The sequence below is a fragment of the Kryptolebias marmoratus genome, linkage group LG5 (assembly GCF_001649575.2).
Source record: "Kryptolebias marmoratus isolate JLee-2015 linkage group LG5, ASM164957v2, whole genome shotgun sequence".
Taxonomy (NCBI): domain Eukaryota; kingdom Metazoa; phylum Chordata; class Actinopteri; order Cyprinodontiformes; family Rivulidae; genus Kryptolebias; species Kryptolebias marmoratus.
The window spans coordinates 7,510,897-7,521,626 of record NC_051434.1 but is presented as its reverse complement, the minus strand read 5'-3'; the positions used below and the strand labels follow the sequence as shown (position 1 = coordinate 7,521,626).

The following is a 10,730-nucleotide window of genomic DNA, read 5'->3' as shown; positions in this document are numbered from 1 at the left end:
AAATATTTAACTTTATTTACACTTTTTCCCCATAGAAATATATTAAGATTTCATCTTCAGTTCTTTCAAAAACATTGTTTTCTTTGAAAATGCTGCTCCAGCATGCTTGCTTTACTTTTGTTTTCCTATGCTACTTTTACATTTTCGCTCCTGTTCTGCTACTTTTAGCTTTTAGCTGCTGTTCGGCTACTTTTACCTTTTAATGATCCATTTGATGCTTTTAGCTTCTAGCTAGCCTTTACATTTAGATTCCATCTAGCTATTTGCAACATTTGGCTAGTTTTATGCTGCTTTAGTTTTTATCCAGCATTTTTGCTGTTTGGTTTTAGATAGCTCTTTGCTACTTTTAGCTCTTTGCTAATCTTTCACTCATTTTAATTAGTGTTTCTGTACTTGTAGCTAGCCTTTTGCTACATTTAGCTTTAAGCTTGGTCTGTGCTTTCGCTGATAGCTAGCCTTTAGCTACAACATTTGGCTGCTTTTAACTAGTGCTTTGTCTGTTGCGTTGTTTAGTTAGCATTTTGCTTTTTTTCAGGTTTTAGCTAGTGCTTTGCACCTTTTGGCTAGTGTTCTATTTTTTTTTTTTTTTAGCTGTAACAAGTCAGTTTTAGCTTCTTCGGACAATTCCAGGAAAGTCGCTCAGCATTTTCACAGAAATGGCAAGTTGTCTAGTTTTTAATATAACGTCCCAGGTAAAACAGCTAAAACAGCTAAAACACAACTTACTTCAGCACATATGAGCAAGAATATCCTGGACTCTTTAAATGGTTGTTTTGCTCATCTAGTAAAGTTTTCTCACTTCCTACTGAGTCCTGCCTTCNCACACACACACCCACCCACACACACACACACACACACACACACACACACACACACACACACACACACACACACACACCCCACACACACCAATTCAGGGGGATTCAGGAGCCTCACTGGTTCAGTGGACTTTTTTTTAAAAGCCTTACATCAAGAGGAACAAACTTTTTCTTTAAGCAATAAGGAACCAGGCGTTATTCTCATTTTAAATCTAAAAACTCCTTTCTTTTTTGAAAGCTGGACTTGTTGATGACTCCTGTTCCAAAGTGATGTGTGAACATGTTTTCTTCACAGGATCTGTGTGAGAAGAAAGCAGCGGAAGCCCATTGTTAGAGAGGCAGTGTGGTTTCTAAAGGTGGGTCCCTGGGGGTCCCGCTGGATGGAGCTGAAAGGTGTCAGAACCGGTCTGAGAAGTCCCACATAAAAAAAAAAACATGGCAAAGTGGTTCAAGGAGTTCCCCATGACCCTGAAGAACGGTACGGACAGGACCCGCTCGGAGTCGAACAGAACCGGGCTGGTGATCAAAACCACGGGCCACCGCAAGGGCTCGTGCGCGGACGGCGCAGGTGGACGAGGCGTCGGCTCCCTCCTGTCCGGAAAAAGCCGACAGAGCTCGGAGCCGCCGAACGGAACCGGCGCGAGCTCCCAGAAAGACGGCAAAGCTTGGGACCACTTGCTGTCCGGGAAGAGCCGCAGGAGCCCGGCTGAGGACAGACCCCCGAGGACCTGTCCTCCTGTCCATGCCTACATCAGCCGGATGGTGCGAGTGGACAAGCAGGACAGAAACGGTACCAGCACCTGTCCCGCGGCGCCTGAAGCCGAGAAACCAGCGCAGTGCAGGACAGAACCTGTAAGTTGTCCACTTCACGTTATAACAGTTTAGTTTTTACAATAAAAAAGTGTCATATACTAGGTCAAGATGGCCGCCACAGCCAACTTAGAGACAAAAATGGCTACAGCTCAGCTAATTTTACAGTTATTGAGCTCAAATTTGGTGCGGGAGTAGCTGAGAGTCATCCCCAACACACACTCTGAGCTCTACACATTTAAACATATATACATATTTTTAAAACACCCATTAACTATTGGAGTCAACTTTGTTTGTTAATATCTCGTGAACCACAGGACAGATTTTAATGAAACTCTCAGATTGTTATTATTGGATGTTCATTTACAGCTGATTAACTTTTGGAGTCAGTTAATCAAACTTATCCTACTCTAAGATGGCTATAACTCAGTCTGTTTTTTTTTTTAAATAAGCTAAAATTTGATGCATTTATCTACAGTTAAGTACAAATTGGAGGTACGTTTTCACTAATATATGCAGATAATTTAGCTGCAATGTTTTGTTTCTTTAAGACACAAAATCTCCAGGTAGGTTTAAAATAAAAAAGCACCTTTATTTATATTTATTCCCCCGTTTGATCAACTACAACTTAAACTTAATCTGCTATCTGCCATGAAACATTTTCACAAAATGTCTTTTTTCTTTCTGCGTTAAGTACTGATATAAAGTTTATGATTCAAGCTTCCTTTTCTCCTCCCAAACAACTCCAGCATATCATTTTGAACCCTCTGTAATTACTGCAGTATACAGGCTGAATAATGGTTGAAGTTTAAAATTAAGATGGAATGTCGCTTTAAAGGGAAAGTTCAGCTCTTTTGAAGTAGGGATCTGTGGACAGGTTATGGAGGGTTATCATCTTACCAGATAGCTCTTTGAACCGCCTCGGTTTGAAGAAATAGAGCTATATAGGATAGTTCGGCCATTTTTGAAGTGATGTTCTATCATTTAGTTGTCGATATTTAACCAATTCAAGATGTCTGCCACAGCAAAAAAATGTCTGGAACTCAGTCAGATTTACCTACGTTGAGCTATAATGTGGTGTGGTAGTAGCTGAGAGTTGTTCCTAATAGATACTCTGAGTGCTGACGGATCACACAAGATGAGGGATGCTTTTTTTTAATTTTGTCATCTTTAATTTCCAGACAAAAGTTTTTTTTTTTTTACAGGACAAAATCCAGGAAAAGCTCTAAAGTAATCTGAGGAAATCTACACTTTTTAAACACAATACTGTCCTTCTCTTCTTCAGGAACACACAAAAATCGATATATATTTCAATTAATTGTTCAATTAAACAAGAAGGCAGTTTCTGCTCTGCTAAATGAAAATGTTTTTATTTTGTTCAGTTTAAAAACAAAATATTGTGAAGATTAATTACCAGTCTGAACAATGATGTGGCCGGCCTTTATCAAACACTTCAAACCAGAAAATATCTGAAAACATTGATCACACAATAATTTATATAATCTTTTCTTTACGCTTGTGTTGCTGCAGTAAATTGTCAGGATCGACACAGACTGGTGTGTTTGGCCTTTTTTCAAACTGCTACGGTAATAAATTAAAAAAACAGCATTACATTAAAAGTTTTTTACATTTCTTCCCAGACACAAGCAGACCATTCCCTTCATCTATTTTTAACGAGGTGTTTTTTAAACGAGCTGGGCCGTATCCTCTGTGCTTGAAGTGCCTAAATATTTGTAAAGAAGCGTTGACGCTTCCTGTGCGCCTCTGATGCAGCCGGTCATCCTGGAGGATTACGCCGATCCTTTCGATGCTCAGAGGAGCGGAGAACAGAGGGACACAGAGCGGCTCGGCGAGAACGACGGCTACGTGGAGCCGTACGACGCCCAGCAGATGATAACAGGTGAGAAACGTCCCACGGGTGGCCGACATGGCTGAGTTTGACCTCACTGTTTCTGTGTGTGAATGGCGACGTCCCCTCAGAAGCCGAACTCCCTCAGGGTTGCTACGGCAACCATATTGTATTTGGACAATGGGCGCAGTTTCCTGTCCTCACTTCCTCTCTCCTGCCTCTGTTTCCTGCAGCTATTCTCTCAAAAGGAAGTTTTCCTTCAGTGCGTCGCGGCGTCATGGGCCTGTCAGACCATTCATCAAAACTTCCCTGTGTCGAAGGAAACCTGGTGTTTATTTGTTTCAGTCAGTCTGTGTATTATTTTAGCTAAAATAGTTACACAGCGGCCTGCAGACACAGTGAACCTGCCTGTTATAGATGTGGTGAGACGATACGCAGACGATGTGATGATGTGACTACGGGCATCAACTACAGTCCGGTTCAGCTCGCAGCACAATGTCAGCGCGAGGCTTTATTTAGCAGCTGAGATCACAGCGCAAACTCAGACTTTTGGTTTAATGGAAGTGACCATGGTGGCGTGGTGGTGCAGTGGTTAGAGCTGTCGCCTTCCAGCAAGAAGGCTGCAGGACCGCTTCCCGACCTGGGGCCTTTCTGGGTGGAGTTTACATGTTCTCCCAGTTGGTAACTGGTAACTCTAACATTGTTCCTAGGTGTGAGTGAGAGCGTGAATGGTTGTTTGTCTCTATGTGTCCCTGTGATGGACTTGTTACCTGTCCAGGGTGTCCCCTGCCTCTCGCACAGAGACTTCTGGAGATAGGCACCAGCTTCCTGCGACCTGGAAAAGAGAAGTGGGTAAAGAAAACGAATGGATGGATGGAAATGGTTTGTTTTCAATGTAATTTGCCTCAGTCCGTTTTAAATGAGTTTTGGCCCAGAGAAGACGGCACGTTTCTGGTCGGTGTTCGTTTATTTTTTTTGCAGGATAGAGCTTTAACCTGCATTTGTGGATGAAACGGTGACCTAAGATGAGAGACAATGATAATGGACGTTTTCCTCAGCCCATGCAGTGATGTCTGTAACAGAATCAGAGCTGTGAAGGTCGAAGGTCACAAATATATCGACTTGTCCTCTGCACACAGGGATTTCTTCAGGTTCTTTAAATTTTTGATGATATTCTGAACTGTAGGTGATGGGCTAATGAAAGTACCTGGTACATACCTGACTGGAGTATTTTTACCCAAACTAATTATTTTATTCTGTTGTCCCCTGCTTTGTCAGCTGTCATAAGTTTCTGTCCAATGTCCACTGACTCTGAATGCAGAGTCCTCCACCTGGTCTTCTGTTCTGAGCTGGTTTTTCCCTACAGCTGCTGCAGCTGTTCCATCACTCCGGCCTGAAGGCTTTCATCTCTCAGCAGAGATTTTAATCTTTAATCCTTTGTTTTCAACCCCGTCAGAGATCAGACGCCGGGGATCTAAAGACCTGCTGAAGGTGTGTGTGATGGACGGGAGTGAGGGAGCGGTGGAGGAAGCTCAGCCTGCTGCTCTACAGATTTATGACCTCCCGCATGAAGGAAGTGGTGACAACGGAATAACAAGCGGGACGAGGCCGGAGCTGGAGCTGGAGTTGCCCTGGGAGTGGAGGAAGGAGCACATAGTCCGGACTCTGTCAGGTACCTGAGGGCTTCCGTCACTACATGGTTACAGAGGGAAAACTCGTTCAGCGCCACACTGTTGTTTTCCTGCTTTTTTTTGCAATCTGACTACTTCTGCATACATTCATTTATTACACATTCAGCTCATTCAGGAGATGGGTGCTATGACGTTTGGTTTCTGTAACTTTTATACTTTCCAAAACATTTAACTTTATTTACAAATATTTTCCCATAGAAAAATGTTAAGATCTCATTAGTTTCTTCAAAAACATGGTTCTGCTTCAGCTTATTGCTCTACTTTTGCCTTTTGATGCTACTTGTAGCTTTTAGCTACCAGTTTTTGTACATTTAGGTTCATTTCTGCGACTTTAACTTTTTAACTTTTATTTCTTCCATTTTGCTACTTTTAGCTTTCAGCTATTATTATTTTTTTTACTTTTAGCCACCATTTTGCTTCTTGTAGCTGCAGCATTATTTAATGTTAGGCACTGATTTACAGATTTTTAGCTTTAGCATCTGTTTTGCTAGTTTTATCTGCTGCTTTGTTACTTTTAACTTAAACATATGTTTCACTGCTTTTACCTTTCAGCTTATCTTTTGCTGTTTTTAGATAGCATTATGTTACTTTTAGCCAGTGTTTAATTTTTTTAGCTTTTAGCTAGCATTTTGCTCTGTTTAGCTACTGTTCTGTTTTTTTTTTTAGCTTTAGCAACCCAGTTGAAGTTTCTTCATTCACACTGGACTTTCACAGAAAATGTCATGTCTTTAGTTATTATCTGAATGCTTCAAATATCCCATTTTTGTCTTTTATCGGAGATCTGTATCGTGGTTAAAGCTTTTCTGGAGTAGCTGCAGATGTTTCGGCTGCCTCTGCTCTGCCGCAGACTCCAAGGGAATAAATAATTGTTCAGAAAAACAGCCCGGCTTACTCTCACATGTATATTTTATAAGCTACACAAACCAACAGCATTCTGAACAACATCTTGCATGAAACATCAAAGTGCTGCCTTCTTGGTTTTTCACTCAAGTGAAGAGTCAGTGGTTCCGTTACACTAAGTGTTTTTTTGTTTTTTTTCTCAGCACAATTTGACAACCCCACCAAAGACGGGACGTCTCATTCTAAAATCGCAAGACAAGCGCAGCAACCAGTCATCCAGCTGCAGCAGCACCCGGGGGCCCAGCTGCAGCAGCATCAGCACCTGAAACAGAAAGGCAGAAGCCAGAAGATCCTGAGATCGTCTCTTCTGTCTCTGCTGCCACCTTCAGTCCCAAACGGCAGCTCCGAGGGTGAGGCCTGCTGCGTTGACCCCTCCCTGCCCCTGGAAAAACAAAGGTCAGGCTCTGAACTCCTTCATGTGCCAAAACAGTCCATACAGATTGTTGTTCGTTTATATTCTGATCTGAATTTCTCACAAAAACAGAGCATAATTAACTCTGCAAAGTGGGAATTTCTTTGTGGCCCCACAAAACTAAACTGTTTGATCTGTTTCTTACGACAACATGAAACATCACTCCAGAAATGGAGTCAGATTTAAAGGGGTTTGCCTAAAAACAAGGTTGTGCTCTTTGACTTTTTCATGTCTCAGTTGGTACCACGGCTGCATGAGTCGCCAGGAGGCGGAGCTTCAGCTGCAGCCCTGCAGGGAGGCCAGCTTCCTGGTCAGGAACAGCGAGTCGGACAGCAGCAAGTACTCCATCGCCCTCAAGTGAGCCTCGGCTGAAAGTGCAGCTGTTTTTCCATGATTCAGTGGCGTGGAAAACAGAATGACAAACAGTAACGTTATGATTCTGTCAAACGGAAATGAAGTACAATAAGGAAAAAGGCAGTTAAAAAAAAAAAAAACATAAACTAGTGATGCAAGGTAGCCATCATTTAAAAAAAAACCCATTAAACTAGGTAGTTTCTAAAGATGTATTGAAACAAAATGGTAGCTGCATAAAAAACAAAAGGAAATTAGTTTTTTATTTGCATATTTGTTTGCATGTTTTATTTGCATCAGCAGATGTGATATTTGAAATGAACTTGTCTGAAAGTGTAGATAAAAAGGACCTCCAGGACTGGAAAGGAGCTGATTGGCTGATTTTCTTTCTTATTTGCAAGTTTTAAGAGTTTTTTTTTTAAATACAATGTTCTCAGTGATCCAGGTCACTGCACCACTAAATGTTTTATTCTTAAAAGTTTGAATTTTTCTTTCATCCAGCTCCTCTGTTGCTTTACCGATCCAAGTTTAAATCATAATTAGTGATAATTGTTTAAAATTATGTTCCTGTTTGTGTTGTAGGACGAGCCAGGGCTGTGTTCACATCATCGTTGCCCAAACTAAAGGCAACAGCTTCACGTTGGACCAGAGCAGCTGTGTGTTTCCCAGCATCCCTCAGGTGGTGCATCATTACTGCACCCAGCGGCTGCCTTTCAACGGCGCCGAGCACATGACCCTGCTGCACCCGGTGCCTCGGATCCACTGACCTTTGGTCCCTTTTTACATCTCCTTATGAGCCTTTAAATAATCTGATGTATAAAATGTGTATGGAGCTCCCGGCTGACTTCTTCTTCTTCATTTCTTTTCCTTTGATGTGCAGCTGATGCAAAACACTCAGGCTGCTGTTTTGCATGTGAACAAGCTCAGCAGAAATGACACAGCGCTTTTTATTCTGATTTAAATGTGACCTGGGTTCGGATCGGACTTAAGGATGTGTTTTAAACTCTACTGAAAGCTGCTGATGAGAGTTTTTGGTGTTAATACAGAGTTAAAGTTTCCAAAGGGGAAAAACTTGTCGCTCTTTTTCGCCCTCTGGTGGGCGTGGCGGCGCACTGCACCTACCTAAAACAAAGACTTCTTTAACTCATATTTATATGTTCTTGTAAGATTCATTCACACAAGCGTATAATTCCACTTCTAAAGAGCTGAAATGAAGCTGTTTTGTGTGAACACTTGCGTAAAATTATAGTGTCAACTGCTGGTTTCCTGCATCAACTGTAACTTGAGGATTTCTTTGGTTTTACTGTGAATAAGGGAGCTTTTTCCCACCGGACAATGTGTGCTATGAGGAGTGAGTGATTCACCCTGGTGCAATGTGCTCCGCGGAGTAATGACTCTGCTGCAATTATAGTTTCTACCAAGAAGAGCTGAAGCTGCTGGCTAAAGCTCAACAAGCCTGATTGTCCTTGAGGAGTGTTTTTAAAATGAATGTGTTACATCGGATCATTTCAGGAACGTGAACACAGATCAGTTACAGAGAAAAGTGTGAGTTTTATTTTATTCCTTTAGTATTCCTTGTTCATAACCCTGCGGCTGAAATGAAATGCTGTTTTTCCCTGAAGGTTTGAAACTTACTAACTGACCAAAGGTGACGGTTTTATATTTACTTGTATTCCCTTCATGTTCTCTGAAAGTAACCCATCAACAGACACATTAACTCTTAGCTTAGTGGGTTTAGATTTGCCATTTTTTCACTCCACTTTAAAGATTTCAGTCAAAGCTTCCAAGAAAAAAAAAGTCTTCATGTCTTTTTATGTGTAAAAACTAATCATCCAAATGTTGTGAAACAGGTGATGATAAAAAGGTCCTGAATCGGAGTGGTGGAGATCCCCCGTGTGAGTCTCTGATCCTAATAAATCAAACATGTACGCAACAAAACGTGTTTCTGTGCTTTGATTGAGACGGATCAAAGCCTCTCAGCGTCTCATCAGTCCTGGAGAACCTGGATCGACATAATTAGGACATTTTAGAGCTTAATGCTTCTTGAAAACGTTTGTTGTGTCAGGAGTTTCCTAACAGTGGGATTGCTGCGGTTTTCCTGTTCCTACTTTCATTTGGGCAGATTTTGGAATCAGCCTACTTTACATACTTAGATCAAAATATTCAGCTTATTTACTTTTATACTTTTCAAAATATTAAACTTAATTTTGAATAAAGTTCCCCATAGAAATACATTTAAATTCCTTCCGAAACATTCTCTTCTTCAGTGTTCCTGCTCTGTTTTTGACTTCTTATGCTATTTTTAGCTTATAGCTACTGTTCTGCCTCTTTTAGCCTTTAGCTACCATTTTTTTCCTTTTAACTTTTAGCTAAATTTTTCTAAATTTAGTGACTGTTTTCCTGATTATAGCTTCTGAAATTTTTTTGCTCATTTTAGCTTTAGCATCTGTTTTTACTAGATTTAGCTACTATTTTGCTCCTTTTAGTTACTGTTCTGTTGGTTATAGCTTTACATTGTATTTTGCTACTTTTAGCTACTGTTTTGCTCATTGTAGCTTTAGCATATGCTTTACTAATTTTCAAAATTTTAATTTTACTAATTTTAGCTCCTTTTTTGCTAATTTTAGCTACTGTTCTGCTCCTTTTATGTTGTGTTTTGCTCATTTTAGCTTCTGTTCAGCTTGTTGGAACTTTAACAACTCAGTTTTAGCTCCTTCGCCACATTTCAGCTGCTGTTCAGCTCTTCTCGACATTCACTTGATTTTCACAGAAAGCGCAGTTTATCTCGTTATTACTTATTACTTCTTTTTGCCAAAACAGGAACAAAAGCTATTTCTAAGTGTGGCAGGAAAACGGTCAGCAGACTGAGGCCTGGAGGAGGGATAAGGTTTAACCTGAGGATCATGTTGGGGACAAACAGTTTACGTCCCTGCACTCCAGAAAGGTAAATGCAGCACTAAAAGGAGTAAGAGTAGTATCATTACACACATGTCAAGGATGCTTAATGTGAAGGAGGGGAAAAAAGGAGAGCATTTGACACCATCCCTCTCTTCTTCCCTTCTTTTCTTACGTATCTCCTTTACCGTCCTCCCTGCTTCGGTGACATCTGAGGCTGATAACTGTCTGGCAGCTTCTTCTCCTTGACTCCGGAGGAGGACATCGTCACGGCTTATTCATGTTTGATGCCAGGAGTTTGTGCTTTAATTCATGAAGGCCAGGGATCCACCGGCTCGACTTCATTACTTTAAAACCACAAATGATGTTCAGGCGTCTCACGAATGTTGGGACACCACATGGTTTGTGGATGGGTGTCAGGTGTCTTGTCAGGCACTTTTAGCAGCTTTGGACCTGTTTTCTTTAAGATGTGGATGAACATATATGTTCGTAAAAACAGCGTAAAATGTTGATTTCAACTTAGAGTTTACTTATGTGAAATTCTACATTGTTAGAAAATAATACAAACCACCTAAAGAATTAATCTACACAGGATCGATGATATAATCCAGGTTTGTGAACATAAATCTAATAGAGATTAATGGATTCAAAGATTTCTTTCAGTTTGTTTTTAATTAGAGGACAAATATTTTTACTTAAAGCAATAGTTCAGGTCTCAGAGTGGGTTTCTGTGAAAAGGTGATTAACTATTAATGACGTTTGTGTTATAAATAACTCCCCGGACGACCTTAGTTTGTAGAAATAGAGTTTATTTCTGAGATGGCACCAAGACCAAAGTGGATTCCTGTCAACTGAGAGCAACTCCAGTCTCAAAAGTGTCAGGACAATAAACATGAACGCTGTTTTATAAACCTTTACATGGCTGTCAGTTTCTCATTACGAAGTAGAATTTTATAGTTGTTTGAAAGTTGCTAATAGCAGCATGAGGCACTTCCAGCAGGAAG

The 10,730-nt window shown here is 40.8% G+C and overlaps 1 protein-coding gene across 1 annotated transcript; it reads left to right on the top strand.

Moving 5' to 3' along the window:
* Window positions 1-920: 920 nt before the first annotated feature.
* Window positions 921-8,758, top strand: LOC108239538 (SH2 domain-containing adapter protein E). Its single transcript, XM_017422310.3, has 6 exons — window positions 921-1,670; window positions 3,402-3,528; window positions 4,934-5,149; window positions 6,212-6,464; window positions 6,718-6,837; window positions 7,414-8,758. The coding sequence occupies exons 1-6, from the start codon at window positions 1,254-1,256 to the stop codon at window positions 7,595-7,597; spliced, it is 1,317 nt and encodes a 438-aa protein (XP_017277799.1). The 5' UTR covers window positions 921-1,253; the 3' UTR covers window positions 7,598-8,758.
* Window positions 8,759-10,730: the final 1,972 nt, after the last annotated feature.

What these genes read in the sequence shown, in the direction of transcription:
- LOC108239538 (XM_017422310.3), top strand. Translation starts at nt 1,254, where the DNA reads ATGGCAAAGTGGTTCAAGGAGTTCCCCATGACCCTGAAGAACGGTACG. An exon ending in CGCCCAGCAGATGATAACAG is followed by an intron (nt 3,529 to 4,933) that starts GTGAGAAACGTC and finishes CAACCCCGTCAG; the next exon opens with AGATCAGACGCCGGGGATCT. An exon ending in AAGTACTCCATCGCCCTCAA is followed by an intron (nt 6,838 to 7,413) that starts GTGAGCCTCGGC and finishes TTTGTGTTGTAG; the next exon opens with GACGAGCCAGGGCTGTGTTC.